Source organism: Pteropus alecto, unplaced genomic scaffold (genome assembly GCF_000325575.1).
Source record: "Pteropus alecto unplaced genomic scaffold, ASM32557v1 scaffold23, whole genome shotgun sequence".
NCBI classification, from domain to species: domain Eukaryota; kingdom Metazoa; phylum Chordata; class Mammalia; order Chiroptera; family Pteropodidae; genus Pteropus; species Pteropus alecto.
In genome coordinates this window covers 5,171,027-5,189,188 of record NW_006435837.1, presented here as the reverse complement: position 1 = coordinate 5,189,188, position 18,162 = coordinate 5,171,027, and the positions used below count along the sequence as shown (strand labels likewise).

Here is an 18,162-nt window from a genome sequence, read left to right as displayed (position 1 = left end):
CACAGCTGATGACAAAGATAGGGGTATGGAGTGTGTTCTAATGTTAAAAGACATTAGAATTTAATAAAAATATTAAGTTGTTCTTCTTTTCAGTCCCTGAATAAACATTTATTGAGAACTCACTATGTCTCAAGCACGGCAGGGCCCTGGGATTGAATGTTAAATAAAATATAGTCTCTATCCTCCTAGTGAAGGAGGCAAATATATGGAGACATCTTGACTTTTATCAGTATGATAGAGATAAAATGGACACTGGGCACTATCAGGCCATTGGAGAAAGGTGCCATGTCACCTGAGAGGGTCAGTACAGTTAGTTCTGTTCCCTAATGGGTAAAAAAGTAAGCTGTGTTTTATGAGATGCCAAATATTCTATATCATCAATGTTCAAAGAATTAGAATGTGATAAAATATAATTATAATCAAATACTATCAAACCCAAGCAGTCTTGCTCTGATGGGTGAGAAGGTTTGTTAGGGCCTTACAGTGCCTATAGGTCAAGTAGTACTCAAGAGTAAGGTCCTGGCGCCAAGTGTGTACCACTGATAGCTCAGCAGTGACTTAGCCTCCTGTTTAGGCATCTGCAAAAGAGAGACAGTGTCAGTGCCTACTTCACGCAGTTGTTAAAATCTTGCACATAAGAGCTTTAGCAAAGCATCTTTGGCACATGTCAATTGCTCAGTAAATATTGGGCATCATAGTCATTATTATTAATGTGCTGAATAATGGTGATTTTAAATAATAGAGAAGCAGATTAAGAAATCTGCTGTACAAATTTGTACCTTGGTCATGAGGGGTTTATGAGATTTCAGGCCCTGGACATGAGTATGGGCTGGATTTTGGAAGATGGAGTGGCCTTTGGTGTGGCCTGTGTGTTGAGCTGGGTGTGCTTTGGGGCTCACTGAAATACCCAGAAAGCTAAATTATGCTTTTAGCGTTTCAGTGATTTTTACTATGAAGTCAGGACCACTTCATTCCACACATGGAAATTTCTTGGCTTTTTCCAGTGGTAGTTTTATTCTTAAATCAGACAAATGTTGTCATTGGGATTCCTTTATTTTCTCTAGGAGCCCAGGATTTCAAAGCCCTCTGGGTGTTGTAGGCGACAGGGCTTAGATAGCTGCAATGATGTGCTGATCACAGACTCTCTAAACAAACAAAAAGTGATAAAGTAAATAAACAAAAGCCCTGATATATAGCCCTACCAATATTTTGCCATGCTCTCACCGTGGCCTATTTCAAGGTACCAACACATAGCACCCAGTACCCCTGAGCCTGTATGAACTGGCTCCCTCACCCCTTGAATGGCTGTAAGCATTTGTCCCCAGCACTCCCCAGGTGGCTCTAGTGTGTCTCTGCCTATTGTACACTCCAGCACCGATGTCAGCACATTTTCCACCATTGTTCTGGATTTTTTAATTTTTTTTTGCTCATCTTGTTTTAAAACGAGGCACACTGAGAAATATACTGCTTTTTCCAAACTCAAGATGCACCATCTTGTATAAAGATGATGAGATGGACCCACTAAAATGTATGTGTCCAACTTCATAGTAACATGAAATGGAAGTTTAGTTCGGAGCCACTCTGAAAATTTTATTTGGTATACAAATGAACTAGATTAGCAAAACCTTGCTTTTTCCCAGCCCTTTGCTCATCCTCCCAAGGGAACAAGAGAAATTGAAAATGCCAAGTATATTTCTGTATTATTGCTTTTTCTGCCCCCAGAACATCGAAGCCGAAGTGATCGCCGAGAGCAGAGAGGCACTGTCCCCCTTTCTGTTGCAGCCCCGCCACTGCCAGCCTATCCCCCAGCTCACAGCCAGAGGAGACGCGAAGTCAAGGACCGACACTTCTTAACGGTAAGCTTGGTGGCCAGCTGGCAGCCACGTCCTTGCTCATCAGGAAGCACAAGTGGGTCTTGAGAGTCAGTTCCCTCCTACTGAAGGAGGCCAGGCTGCCTGAGAGAACAAATCATAGGCATTTGGGAACAACTTCATTTTCTCCCCTTTCATTTCTGAAAGGAATGCCTCTTTTTAGAATAGGCTGGGGATACTATTGTGTGTGTGTGTGATTTTTTTTTTTTTTAGTTAACTGGTTGCACAATGCAGTAAAGCAATGATAGTTAAGGACTCTAAAATCAGGGGAGAAACATATCAAATCTTAGTTCTGCACACAAGCGGAAAGAGTTAGGGCATGTTACTTACCTTCTTTTCCCTCCGTTCTCTCATCTCTAATATGGGGGTATGAATAGTACCTAGCTTATAGTGTTTGAGAGTTCAATGAGATAAAGCATGGAAAGAACTTAGCACAGTGCCTGGCACAGAGTAAGACCTCAATAAATGTAAACTTCTACAGTCACTACTATTATTTTTAGTCAGGTGATAGGTTGCCTAACTCAGTGGGGTAACCTGGGAAAGAACTGAAATGATGTGAAAAATTTCCATTTGAAGATAATTCATCTTATCATTTCATATTTCCTCATTATATCGGGGAGGTTAGTCCTTCAGAGTAACCAATTACCAGAGTGATGTCATCACTGCTGATGATTTCAGCCTTGCCTGGGTGGGTATGGCTATCACTTAGCCCAAGCCTTAAGCATGGATCACAGATGATGAAGCTGAGATCAACTCAGAACACCTGCAAATACTATCAGTCGCCACTGCTAACACCATCCCCAGGTGTGCCTTCTGGGGCGTCAGTGGGGACAAATGAGCACTTTGTTCCTCTGAGCAGGGCATTGCTAAAATTATTAGCACACTGCCTACCCAAATGGCTGGACCCCTGTTCTCTTGTCATTCTAGTTTGAAGCCCAAAGTCTTAAGAAGTTACAGCAGTGTGGTTATATGTTGAGGTTTTTATTTGAAATTAAATTTGTAACGTATGACTATAAACCCTGCACCCTTATGGCTTTTATAATATGCAAAATAGATGCAAATTATTTTGGTCACATGATGCCAAACATCCGGATGAACAGACTTCATCTAAATTAATCTGCATGATATAACATATCCAGATAAAACAGTGAACAATATTGGACAATATATAAACATTTTCCCTACTTGCAGCTGGATGGTAGGCTTCATGTCCTTCAGGCTCATGAAGTGTCTACCGAGTACCATGTCACACTCACTACATTGCTTCAATGCTGCTTAGGGATAAGAAAAGAAGATAAGATCTTCTTAGGGCTTTCTTGGTCTTTATATAGAGCAGTTACACATGTTAGTGATTTGTCATAAAAGTCCCTGCTCAACAAAACTTCATATTAACCTCAAATCTGCTTGCTGAAGCATTTGCTTTTAATGAGGCATTTTCTGCATAAAATGCTAAAAATATTTTCCCATTCATTATACATGTTTTGTGGCTCATTAAGTTGGTTTTCTTGAGGGGGGTGAGATGGGAGAGAAGAATGTTGAGCATTTACGGAAATGACATAAAATATTACCCTTCATCATATTCTGCATAATTTTTAATAATGTTTAAATACCAAAGGAAGACTATAGGAAAAGGCTTAAAACAATGAATAGCAATGAGAGTGCTTCATTTACCCAACAAATCTCAATAAGAGCAGAGTCTAGATCATACTTATATAAACTTCAGAAAATTTATCCATTTCAAATGATAATACTTAATATTTCTAAGTAAGCTGGGGAAATTTTAACTATTTCATTTGTTCAATTGAGTTTGGGTCACCAGGTTCATTGGAGGATTTTGCTTTTAAATTTTAATTAGTTTCAAGTATTCAGTACATTGGTTAGATATCTATATAGTTAGTAAAACGATCCCCCCAATTGCTCCCTCCCTCCCCTGACCCTCCTCCACCTAGCCAATGTATTAATACTAACTGTATTCCCTATGCCATGCTTCCCATCCCCGTGACCATCCATCAGCTACTAATTTGGAGGATTTTTTATTCAAATTATATCCCTCAGACCTGGAGCTGACTCAGACTAGAACATAGTTCTATGCATTAAGTATACGGGCCATATATTGCTGTAAGAGAAAAAAATGCAGGTATAGGGACAGGAAATTTACAGCCAAATTGCTGTATAGACATTTTCTTAAACAACAACTCTTCTTTTATCTATGAGACTTTAGGTAAACCGTTTTTCCTCCTTAAAAAAAACCATTCATAATGAGAGTCTGATACACAATCTTTCACAACTCTACAAACTGTTATATTGTACTTTGGTTATTAATGGCATGGACTGTGAAGCCAAACTGCCAGAATTTGAATACCAGCTCTGCCATTTGCTAGCTGTATGACTCTGGGCAAGTTAATCTTTTCAGTGTCTCAAGGATAATGTAGATAGTACCTCATAAGTTTGAAATCAGGATCGAATGTGTTAATACATGTAAATAGTACCCAGTACATGATATGCACTCATTATGTATTAAACATCATCATCATTATTATTATTAGCCAATCAAGTCCATGAGGTATCAGTGATATAGTGATAATATTATGGGTCTAAATTTCGTCTTTGCAACTTTTTGGTTGTGTGATTTGGAAAAAGATATTATATCCGAATCCCAGTTTCTTTATCTGCAAAATGGGGATAATAATTTCAATTTTACAAGGTTATTAAGAAGACTTAATACAATTTTATGTAAATACAATTAAATTGTGTATGAAAGTGCCTGGCATAGTGCCTAAAATACATGAATATCTCAATCTATATTCATAATTACTTCTAACAAATCTCTTACCATTAAATGAAAAGCCTATAACGTATACTTATATATAAGGCTGGAGGAAGTATAAGTTGTCATACCCTTTCCAGAGGGCAATCAAAACTATAATATATTCATACCCTTTGATCCAGCAATTCTACATCTAGGATTAACAAAGCCATAACAAGAGTGTATGCAAAGATTTCTTCACTAGGATGTTCATCAAAACACTGTTTACAATAGGAAAAATAATTACAAATATCCTAAAAGTCCAACAATAAAGACTTAGTTTAATGAATTCTGATATAGTCATAGGATAGAATGCAATATCAAAAATAGTGTTATAGAGGAATATAATGACATGGAAAATGTATATATTTTATCATCAGATTTTTAAACAGTGTATAATGTGATCTCAAAAAAATCTATGAACGTATATGGGAGTATGTATATATACATGCATAGGAAAAAAGACTGGAAGGCTATATACCTTTGGTTCCCAAACTGTGTGATGAAGTACCCCAGGGCACTGTCATGAAATCCTAAGGATGCATTGGGATAGGTAACATGTTTAAGGAACACAGTGTCATCTGTCTGGTGACATATGGCGATGGCTCCAATGTAGCCTCATAGCTCCTATAAGTGGAAAGAGGGGATGCTTGGTTTCTTGACATTTGATTTATATCAAAAATTCTCCAAGAGGAACTCACAGGAAACTGACCAGCCAATTTAGCTTAAAACCCTCTGTCAGTTGAAAATTCAAGGGGTATCTCCTAATTAAAGCCCATCTGGGAGTCCTCCATCATCAAGTGTGGCAAAGGAGATGATTTCAGGCCCAGATGGTTTCCCAGAAGAATTCTACTAAGGCTTCAAAGTCCAGATAATCCTAATGCTTTGTAAATTGTTTCAGGGCATTAAAAATGAAGTCGAACTTCTCCATTTCTTCTATGAACCTTTTATAAAGGTTTGATACCTAAACCTGATAAGGACAGGAAGGAAGGAAGAAATGTAGGAAGGGAGGAAGGGAGGAAGGGAGGAAGGGAGGGGAGACTACAGACCAATATCACTAATGATTGTTGATGCAAAAAATACTAAATTAAATGTTAGCAAACAGAACACAATACCACATTAAAAAGTTAATATACCATGACTAAATGGGATTTATTCCAGGAATGGAAGGTTGGGTCAACACAGGATATAGTATCATATACTGTATTAATAGATCTAAGGGTGGAGGAGGATCCATGTGATTATCTCCATAGATGCTGGAAAGGCTTTAAATAAAATAAAATAAAATTCAATACCCGTTCTTTATAAAAAGGCACAAGAAAATAGGAATTGAGTGATACTCCATTAAGATGATAAAATATATGTGCTTTAGTCCTAAAGCTAGTATCTTACTTAATGGGGAAACACACAGGTAGCTCCACTAAAATCAGGAATGAGGCAAATATGCCCACTATCTCTGCTATGATTAGCATCATACTAGAGGGATTAATCAATGCAATTTTACAAAATAAATCAATTACAGGCATAAGAATTGATAAAGAAGAAATAAACTTATATCTAGATGGTATGATACTCTACCAAAAAACTCCTAATGATAAAACTGACTCAAACAATAAAAGAATTCAGCAAGGCAGCAGAATACAAACACACAAAATCCAAAACCCTTTGTTTACACAAATGATAGACAATTTGTAGACCTAGTGGTAGAGAAAAATCCATTTACAGCAATAACAAAGAAGATCAAATACTTAGAAATTAATTTACTAGAAACATACAAAATCTATATGAGAAAAACTTTAACGCACTCATAAAAGACAGAAAATTACACTTCTTCAAATGGAAGGACGTCTCCTGTTCTTGAATAGAATGATTCAGCATTATAAACAAGTCAGTTCTCTCTGAGTTAATTTATGAATTTAACACAATCCCAATAAAACCAGTAAACTTTTAAAAAATGGAGTTAGACCCATTGATACTAAAGTTCTTATGGAAAAACAAACATAACAAGAATAGCCAGGAAAACATTGTGAAAGGAAACCTATAAGAGGTGACTAGCCCTACCAAACATTAAAATATCTTTAAAGCCTTTTTCATTATAACAGTGTGATACTGGCACATGAATAGACAAACATGCCAGTAGAATAGAATACAACATGGAGAAATCAACCCAAGTATATATGAAAACATTACATATGATAAAGGCAATATCTCAAAACACGGAGGCAAAAGATGGAGTTTTTTTCAATGATGCTAGAACAACTGGGTAACCATTTGGTAAAAGAAAATAAATTATCAAAGGTTTTCAACCTCGGCACTATTGACATTTTTAGTAAGATAATTCTTTGCTGTAGGAGCTGTCCTGTGCACTTTGCAATGTTTAGTAGCATCCTTGGCTTCTACTCACTAGATGCCAGAAGCACTCTTCCCCCTAGTTTTGACAACCCAAAATGTCTTCATACACTGCCAAATGTCCCCTGGGGTACAGAATCATCTCCAATTGAGAACCATCTAATTAGATCCATATCTTATATCATACACCAGATTAAACTCCAAATGGATCGGGGACCTAAACATAAAAAAATGAAATAACACAAGTATTAAAAGAAAATGGAGGTGAATTATTCTTCGCCCTCAATCCAGAAAAAGGCTCTCTAACTCTGACTCAAAATACAGAGTCAATAAAAGAAAAGATTAATAAATTCGAACAGTAAATATTTCTATATACTCGAACACTGTGAACAAAGTCAAAAACCAAAAACGAGAGAAAATATGTGCAACATCTATCACAGAAAAAGGACTAATTTTACTAATTGATAAATATCTATTAAAAATTTAGAGACAAAGGAGCAAAAACCTTGTGGAAATATGGGAGAAAAGCCTTGAACAGACAATAAAAAAAAAACACCATAAAAATGTTCCTTAAACTTAAGAAAAATTGTTCAAACTCACTTGTAATTAGAGAAATGCAAACAACACTGAGATACCATTTATCACCTATTAGATTGGCAAAAATTAAACAACATGACAACACATTCTGCTGGTGCAAATGGGGAAATAGGCACATATAGTGCTGATGGTACAACCTATCTAGAAGGAAATTTGGTGATATCTAAAAAAAGCTACATATGCACTTACTTTTTGCCCTAGCAATCCCACTAAACATATACCTCCAATAATACAAAAGATTATTCATTGCAGTGTTGTTTACAATAACAAGATCCTGGAAATAACCAAGATACCTGTACATAGATGGATATACTTAAGAAATATTTATCTATTAGTAATATTAGCCCTTTTCTGTGGTATATGTACATGTAGTGATGCAATAAACTGTAGGCGTTCACACAATGGAGTACTGTGTAGCTGTAAAAAATAAGGAAGATATTTATGAACTAATAACAAGTAATTTTCAGTATATATTCTTAACTGAAAAAGGCAAAGCCTGAAAGAGAGTTTATAGTATGCTACCCTTCATATTAGAAAGAAAGGTATAGAAGAAAATATATAGGTATCCATTTATTTGTGTAAAAGATTTAGTCAATTCTGCTATAATAGAACATATACATCCCTAAAAATCTCTGCAGTATGTGAAATTACCAATAAAAATCAAAGGCTTTGTGAAAAAAAACAGGGCACAATACTGAAAAAACTTCCATCATACACACACACACACACACACACACACACACACGCACGCACGCACAAAGATAGGAACCTCTTTAAAAAAAAAAACAAAACAATAGCATAGTTTTATACATGTTAAATGGTTAAGTACATAAAACAATAGATGTGTCACTTTAGAAAAAGCCCTGACAGTTACTGCTGGAGTGGGCATCAGGAGGACTGCAGTTTGTGAGTTATTGCAAAGGAGTGAGAGTAGGACGTCCCTAAAATCAGAGGAAAGGTTATAGCCCTAGGTGTGGATGGGTGTGGCTTCTCACACAGAGGGTAAACCAGGGGAGCTTGGAGATGTTTGAAGTATGTGCATCTTGTGTATTCTTACACAGCTCAGGTCCTCTGGGTACAGTTTCTGCATTCACCTAGAATTTCTCATGCATGAAATCCTGAATAAGCAAATGTGAAATTCACATTAAGCTTAAATTGTTCTCTAAGATGTCAATCACATTGGAACAAATTTTCTTTTTATAAACAAGCATTATAGCAAAACTGACAGTATGGGAAGGATAAACCAGAAAATAATGAGACTGGTTTAACAATGGGGTGGGCAGGAATGGGATAGAAAGAATGGAAGATGGGAAGGAGGTAGTAGTGTCAAGGGAGAGAGACACTTCCCTGAATATATTTTTTGGGGTAGTTCTAACTATTAGAACCCAAGTAATGTTTCACATACCCCCCCCCCATAAATAAATAATTAACATCAACCAGAATATGGAGAGAACACAAAACGAAAAACAAAAAGTAACAAATAAACCTAACTATCAAATGCATGTCATAACCACACTGAAAGAGGTAGGGAAGAAAATAGCTAACCTAAATAACTTTGAAAAGAAGTATTTTTGTTCCAACACAAATATTTATTGATAGGTTGATGAATATAATTTTAAATAGAACAATAAGCCACAACTGTGGATTAAAATAGTTTGCTATACCACCAAAAGAGAAAAAGGCCATAAACTTAGGAACATTAAATATTCAGGTCGAAGAACCTCTGAGATACCAAATAGATAAGTATCAGATAATTTTTTCCTTTTTATACAATCCTTATATTACATCACTTGATCACAAAGCCAGAATGATACAGAATTCCTCATTCATTTATACTTGAGCCATCCTGCCTGGCTCCTCCTCTGTTCCCCACTCCTGTTCTTTCCCTTTGCGGTGGTGATCTTTAGCCATTTCCTTCCTAAAGAATTATGTGCACATCTTCCTTCCCAAGCAAGGAAGCCAGCAAACAAGGAATGAGCCAGAAAGTCAGCCACAGGCAGATATATGAATGAATAGACTTAGACAGATGTTAGGATGGCAACATCCTGATTCAATGAGGTCTAAACTAAGCTGATCTTAACAAAGAAGCTGCTCTGGCTTGCTGAAAGATCTATAATGCCACCGCAGGTTGTGCCACCATTGCCAGACCCTGTGTTTCTAAGAGATTAGCAGTGATTAATTATACCAGGAAGTAGGAAACCAGTGTAACCAGGCAGCTAATGTGATAATTCAATCAATGTTTTGAACCTCTACTGAGAGCTGACCATGGCTTCTAGAATAATCATTTGCCAAAACCTTTAATATACTGAACATGATCTTTAAATCTCTTGGACAAAATAAGTTAGGCACCTCCATCACTCTAACCTTTCTACTTGGAAATATGAAGTAAAAAAGCATCCAAAGGCATGCAACACCGAGGCATGAACCATGCTGCAGAAGTGGGAATACAGGAGGCTCTTAAGATACCTAGCTTCCTTGTTCAAAAAGCCATGAGAAAGTCTCCAAGTATATTGTCAGAGCAGCCATTTTGGTGGTGACTGTGCCTCAAAGCTGAGCAGACCTGTAAGCACGTGGCTATTTTCTGAAGAACCAAAACTGTGCTAACCAGAGTAGCCATATAGATATGCTACATGTGAGGAATCAGAGGCCAGAGGTCAAGCCACCTGGGCAAGCTACCCAGAAAACTTGGTTCAACACCAAGTTTTTAAGAAGCTTTTAAGTAGAACATCTTCATTCAGTAACCCTTTAACTGCAGGAGACCAGAGATGGTCACATTTTTGCTGAGAGAAGTGCTGGTTCCCAAAACGCTCCTGGGGAGACAACACCTCAGAGGCTCATTTATGAATGAAGGTAAATAAAAACTGCCAAACTACAGAACCATCTTGTTAAATTAGACACATATTTAACAGGCATAGCTTGAAATGTCAGGTAGAACAGAGGAGACTTTGAGGCTATATAGTAAAAAGCAGGAAGGCTAAAAGATCAAGTGAATGGTAGGTTGGATGACAGAGAAGCAGGAAGCAAGGACATATGGGAAAGGTTGAAGGAGCATGCAGAAGCCCAGCTGATGGGAAAGCAGCATGGCTACAGTCTGCATCCAGTGAAAACTTGCTGGCTGGTTCTCGGCATGAATTGAGAACTCATGGGGGACTGGTGAATGGATACTGAAGAGAAATAGATTAGGTATGCTATTCTGTAATACCTTGTTTATCCCAAAGTCAGGTCTGTGTTGAAAGAGTACACGTGGTGTTGGCATGCAACAACAGTAGTATCTGGGGAGAAAGGAGATGATAGGGTAGAGGTGGGGCTGGTAGATAGGAAGACTCTCAAGTTCTAGTTCTTAAATACTAGAGAACAAGGAACAATTTAGTTTCAGTCTTTTAGTTTAAAAATAGGATGCTTGTTTTCCATTTTATGTTCACCTTCTCCAAAACCTTAACAAACTCTGGTAAAAATATGGTGCCGTACCCATCCTGATAAGCCTCCTGGATTGTTCTGTCTGTGATACTGCTCAGTTGCTCATCTGAGATATTCACTCCAACCACCATGCATAGCACCTGGAACAGCTCATCACGAGAGATCTGGTCATCTTTATCCAAATCATATAGTCAAAAAGCAAACTACAGTTTGCTGCTTTGGCTGTTGAGTGGTTCTGGTCCATTCTTATCTTTGCTCTTTGCACTATCTTCAGTGGGTCAAAATGAGCCAAAGTTTTTATGAATCCATGGATGTTTACTTGATCTTCTCCCTCTGAAAAGAAGGCACTGATGAGCCAGTCCCCCAGTGGATCAATGATAAGTTTTGGAATCCACTGGAAATCTTCCTGGCTGAGGGCCCCTTTTCAACTTTGTCCACATTGGCAAACTGGCTATAGATGTGCGTGATCTGACAGTAGGAAAGCCAGTCTCCTCCTTGATCTCCTTGAGCTCTTCCCTTTACAGCAACATAGAGGCCCCAGACACTACCCTCAAGCAGGAGCTCCTCAGGGAGCAGCTGTGCTTGAAGAAACTGTAAAGCTAAAGACAAAAGAAATTGTACTCAAATATTGTACTCTAGTTGGTAAATTTGTTCTTCACAGGAGAATGAGTTAGAAATTCTGAAATACTTTATATGAATACTAGAATTGAGCAAGTAAATAAATATGTTGTGGATAATGACAGTCAGTTTGTCACTGTTAGAGAAAGGAGTTACAAATAAGGAAAGGGGACATCTGGAATAAATCCTGTGACCTTGCATTAGAATCTAAAGTATCAGTATAAAGTCATACATATATGCTCACTCACTCACATACTTATATACATGTATACATAGATAGATAGGCATAAAATAAATATGTGCGTATGTACATGTATGAGTATACAAACATATATTTCCTAGCTCTGCCTTCTGAGAGGGCCTTAGAGGCAATGACACTCTAGTAACACTGAGCATACCTAGTGCCTACACCCTGTTTGTAAATATCATTCTCTAATAAAAGAAACCAGGTTCCTTAGAGAGATTATTTATTCCAGGGCTGGCCCAGAGAAAATATAAAATAATCCTAGAATATTTTGAGATGCCAGAAAGCAAGAAAGTGCTCAAAAAAATAATAAGGGGTATGTCAGAATGGCCCAGGAGCCAACTTGAAGGAACTCCCAATGGCCAAATCTGGGACACTTTGAGCAATAAAATAAATAATAATAGTAATAGATTATAACACCAAGAATAAAATAAATATCCATGAGTCTATACTGATATTAAGTAAGTTGGGATAAGTAAACAAATACATGGGGTGGAGTAGCTCTTCCTTACAGAAGAATTCTAATTAATAAGTGTAGAAGTATTAACAGAATTTTAAAAAATCACCATTAGCCAAATATGACAGTAACAATTTTTGCAAGCATTAATCATCAATGGATGCTAAAATTAGTTGGGTAAAATTATGTTGAGAAACAGGATATTTGCATAAGTCTTAAAGTCTTAAATATCCACAAGATATTTGCTGACTGCAAAGAGAAAATAGTAACTTGGTAGCTGCAGTAACCTGGCAGACACCATCAAAATTAACATCATCATTAATAGGGCATGCCTATATATGAACCTCCTAATACAGTGCATTGAAATGAAACTTCTGTGGGATTCTTGCCAAAAAATGTGTAATCTCAATCTAATCACAAGAAAACATCAGACAACTCCAAACTGAGGGACATTCTAGAAAATAATTGGCCAACATTCTTCAAAAGTGTCAAGGTCATAAAAGGCAAAGATTGAGAGACAATTACAAATTGAAGGAGATTAAGGAGATTTGACAACTAAATGAAATATGGGATCTTGGATTGGATCCAGGACCAGAAAAGGACATTAGTGGGGAAACTGGCAAAATCCAAATAAAGTTAATAGATTAGTTAGTGGTATTTATTAATGTTCATTTCTTGGTTTCAATAAATACATAACTATGGTTATGTAAGATGTTAACATTAGGAAAAGATAGATAAAGAGTATATGGGAACTCTACTATTTTTACAACTTCTCTGTAAATATAACATTATTTCAAAATAAAAAGTTACACACACACACACACACACATTTAGCCATGGATATTAAGTATGATCAGGAAATGCTTAGTCCAGAATGTCTTTAAATAGTAAAATTTAGAAGACCACAGAGAATTTAATCTAAGATGATTACAAGTTGCCATGGTATATGACACTTTGCCCCTAGTGCACCATCATGGCATAGATTCCCATTTCAGAGTATGGAGTCAGTTTGTCATAGCAGTTCACCCTCATCCCCTTCTGAATGGAATGTCCAGCTCATCTCTTCTCATCAGTCAGATCCATTGGTCCAGGCCCAAATCTGCAAATTCTTGGAACATACATCTGTTCTTCCCCTGTGTAAGCCTAAGAAGGCATTCCCGATAGATTATAGCAGTCTTCTCCTGTGCAAGCCTAAAGCAGACATTTCCAATAGGTTGCATACTCTTTACCACATAATCCACACAGCCCCTACTGATCAGAGTCTGCACTTGAGCTGAAACATCTCCTATTGCTGCATTTAGCCTGCAGTCAGGTTCATAGGGACCCTTAAAGTCTAAGTCCCTGCTTAGATCTTGATGTCTAGATATGCAGGCATAGATGTCATCCTTCCTCAATGTAGTGAGAGATTCCAGCAGTCTCACCAAGTGTCCCTCTGCAAGCCTCATAAGAGACGAAGGGGTAAAATGTCTCATGATCTCTGTGGTATTAGAGGAAGATGCTTGACATGAGATTGAGATTACACATTTTTTGGCAAGAATCCCACAGAAGTTTCAATTAATTAAGCAACAATTAATCAGGTTCCGGAGGAACACTGAGGCCTAAATCCTCATCATCAGGATTTACAGTTAGTTAACTCATTACAATGCATTGTGTCACAGTTATATTCTTTTTCAGACTTGATAAAAGTAGCTAGGAAAGAATATCAGGGATTTTTTGTCATTCCATAGCCCGATAGTGGTTCCCTAACTTATCACACTGTGGCATCCAGGGATTTTAAAATAGAAACCTGTCAAAACATACTTTTCTTCTTACTAAGGAGGTACATTAGGAGGACAAGGGACATTCCAAGAGCCTTCTTGGGAAGTAAATGGAGGGAATGACTCAAATTAGGACCCAGACCTCTGTGGTTATAGTCCAGTGCTATAAACAATGACCATGTTTATACTTCCATTTTCTATCAAGAAGAAAAATTAGGTCTTATGATAAAGCAGCTTCTGAGAAAAAAATAAAGTAGTTTACAGAAGAATTAGAAAACTGAGAATGGAGTTCTGAGCCAGGAAAGAGGATTAAAGACTAGAGCTGGTAGAAGGGGTATTTCAATAGTATTTGACCTGCACTAGGATAAAGACCTTCTCACTGACTCACTGTCTCTCCCATCCCCAGCTCTATCTTAGTCTTATCCAGCCTCTCCCCTCCCCTTTTTCCATAGGTCCGTATTAGAGATTTCAGATATTGATTTATAAGAGCTGGGACTGAGAAACACTGCTCAAGCTTTTCCTTTACTGCAAAAGAATTACACATACCACAGTGTCCCAAACAGGTCTTGTTTTGCTTTTATGAAATATCTCCCTGGTTTTGCAAGCTCTCTCAGAAGTATTCTGTTGTTTTACGACCTGTCTCAAAATGGAGCTGTCCATCCAGTCTCTCTTGCTTCATATTAGGTGTGTCCCTTTATCTCATCTAATTTGCTCCTTTAAACCAGTTAAGAAAAATTCTAACCTTGGTATGACAACCTTTGGCATACAAATTCTTCCCTAATCCTAAGCCTTCAATTGCTCCATTCTGCGTAAAGAAATACGTTCAAATCCTTAGCCCTACTCTCCAGCAGCTGTTCAATCTGGTCTTAACTTACCTTCCCAAGTGGATTTCCCATAAATCCTCCGCGCACCTTAGACCTCAGCCAAACCACACTACACCTGTTTGTCTAGAAAATGTCCTGCACTCTCCAAACAATGCCCTTGGAATGCCCTTTCTCCTGTTGTGGCCTCTTATTTATTTCTTTATTTTGAAAAAAATTAACTGGGCAACTACTATTATTAAGTACTGTAGGGATACAAACATGAGTGAGCCATAATTTCTGCCATCCAGAGTTCATGGATACTAGAGGAAATGATATGGTTTTGAATATAAGGTGTTAATACCTAACCAAGTGTGTGGTGTTAGAATGGGATAAGGTGTTAAGATTAAAATTCATGGTAAAGGTAGCATTAAACTTCATGGAGAAGGCCTTGAGGATGGGGTAGAATTTTGACATGGACATTGGGAGGAGAAGGATTACAGACTGAGGAAACCATGAGAGCAAGCACACAGAAGCAGGAGAAAATGAAGTGCCTATACATGAATTCAAATACTCTGGTCTGGCTGCAATGCTTCAGTAGACCGTATCTTGAAGGATTTTGAATGTCAGACTAAAATGTTTGAATTTATTTCATAAGCATAAAAAATTATTGAAGAGTTCTTAGCATGGAAATAACATGATCAGAAAGAGTGGTGCTTTATGAAGATATCTGGCCATGTGTGTATAGGGTTAACTTCCTCAATTTCTAGAGACTTTTTCTTGTTATGGTAGGGAGGGAAGAGCCTGACATTAGTTTCAAATATAAGATTGCATGAGTGATGATATCTACCACACTCTCCATTTAATTCACCTGTCTAGTCTTTGTAGAAGGTAGGTGGATCTCGGAAACTGCTGTTGTTCCAATGTGGTATTTTTCTTGGAGCAAATCAGCACAACACCTAACATGCGGAAGGATACGGCTGTTGTCCCCACCAAATACTTTTGTCCTCTATACCTATTTCGAGGGTCACCAGAAGCAGTTTACTTTTGAGATTATGTCAGCCCTCCTGCTCCCTGCCATAAACTACAGAGATCATTGTCATCTGGACACCCCACAGAACATCACTCTGGTCCATCTTTTCATCATTGGACTGAGGAGCAGGAAGTAGCAAGTATTTTAGATGACTCAGACACAAGTAAACTAGAGGTGAAAGCCTGGTACCGTGTCATTTATCTAGTCAGAAAAATAGAAATCACACCAGTTATTATAACAGAAAGAATATAATATAAGAAAGGTATTATAAGACTGACATGGCAAGTGGGGAAATTGAGGTGACATAGAAATAATGACTATAGAAAGCAGCTGACATTCCTAGGTAAGAACCTAACAGAAAGCAGCTGGTGAGGAAGAAATGTTTGCAGAGTCCCAGGAGAACAGAGCAGAATATGGAAGAATACATTTGGAAATGACAGACAATAACTTAATAGCTAGCCCAATAGCTAGTGAAAGCATTAGCTAATGAGTCTGGTTTATATTAAATATTCTGAGAAATAAAGAAAATTCCTTATTGCCGATTTCAGTTTTGGAATTCTTTCTTTTTAAAACATTAGCCTGGCTCTGGAAGAGCCAATAAAATTACTTGTCTGTACAAATCATTACAAAATATTTTCAGGTTGACATTCTCTTGCATGCCTGAGACATTTATTTTACTGTTCAAAGTATAAGCAGACAATGGAATACTACTCATAGTAAAAAGGAACGAATTACTGATATACACAACAACTTGGATGGATCTCAAAGGCATTATGCTGAGTGAAAGAAGCTAGTCTCAAAAAGTATGATTCCATTCATATGACACTTTCAAAATGACAAAATCATAGTGACGAAGAACAGATTAGTGGTTGCCAGAGGCTAGGAGTGGGAGGAAACTGTGACTTTTTTGTAGTAATGGCAATGTTCTGAATTCTGATTGTGGTAGGGTTACATGAGTCTATGCATATGATAATGTTCATAGAGCTTTATTCAAAAAGAGTCCATTAAAAAAAAGAAAATAGGAAAAGTAAAAGCAGAACATGCGTGGCTTGTGCGTCAGGTTTTATCTTTTAAAAAAAAATGCTGTGGTAAGGTCAAGTCTGACTCTACTGTGCTTTTGCCATATAATGTGGCCTGAGTTACAAGGGAAGAGTGTCACTTGGAGTGAGACCGAATGTGCAACATCTCTTAGATTTCTGAGCACCTCGGAGGCTGAGGGCAAGGCCAGAGACTGAGGGAGGAATGCTCCCACCTCTGGGCTGTTCTGGGACTCATGCTGCCAGCTCCTGTGATTTGGCTAAGGGTATTTGTGCTGTTTGCATCAGTTCAAAGCCTCCTTCTTCCCTGCACCTCAAAGCCTGGCCTGCCTTTTCCCCCACTTATGGCTTTTATTTGGTGCTAGCAGCCTTCGAAGATTGATGCATGAGTGGCCCTTGGCAGTGACCCCACTGACTGGCAAAGCCGGCCACGGGGAATGAACAAGATACTCACTGGCATCAACATCATAGTGTCATGGTCCAGTGGACCTTGTTTTGAGTTCTTCTTGACAGTCCAGAGCAATTCTTGTGAATAAATGGCTGAGTGGCACCCAGCCTCCCTGTAGCCCTCTTTGCCATCCACATTGGGGACTACTTTCCAAACATGTTTCAAAATATAATTTTGCTATGCTGTACATTTTTAAAATCCTTCATTAATAGGACAGCATTAAACAAATTATTCCTGAACTTTAAAATACATAAAATCACTTTGCATTCTATCACCCTAAGAGTTTTTGTTCAGTTCCAGCTGAGATCAAAAAGAAAAATTCTCTGCGGTTACATGCTGTCTTTCAGAAATCCTCTCTTTGGATGAAAACTGCGCCATTCCCATTGCTGGTCAAGCTCTGCTCACTAGGAGCCAATCTCATACCCAAAACATCGATCTATTACAGGATGGGATTCAAAAGTGAACAAGCACATACTCTTTTATTTCTGGCTTCTTTCGTTCCACATACTTTTTTGAGGTTGATGTTGCATGAATCATTCATATGCTCTTTTTTTAAAATTTATTTATTTAAATTAGTTTCAAGTATACAGTACATTGGTTAGACATCTATATAATTCATAAAACGATCCCCCCATTTGTTCCCTCCCTCTCCGAGCCCTCCACCTAGCCATCATATTAATGCTAACTGCATTCCCTATGCCGTGAGCCCCATCCCCGTGACCAACCAT

At 37.7% G+C, this 18,162-nt stretch overlaps 1 protein-coding gene and 1 pseudogene across 1 annotated transcript in view; one reads left to right on the top strand and one right to left on the bottom strand.

Annotated features, from left to right (window-relative positions):
- NHS (NHS actin remodeling regulator) overlaps positions 1-18,162 on the top strand; it is a gene marked incomplete at its 5' end in the record, with an annotated part of 334,315 nt that overhangs the window by 294,226 nt on the left and 21,927 nt on the right. Inside the window, one exon of the mRNA XM_025046607.1 lies at positions 1,723-1,856. Coding sequence (XP_024902375.1) covers positions 1,723-1,856 — 134 coding nt within the window. The remainder of the gene's footprint in view (positions 1-1,722; positions 1,857-18,162) is intronic.
- On the bottom strand, positions 11,004-13,831 carry LOC102894650 (annotated as a pseudogene).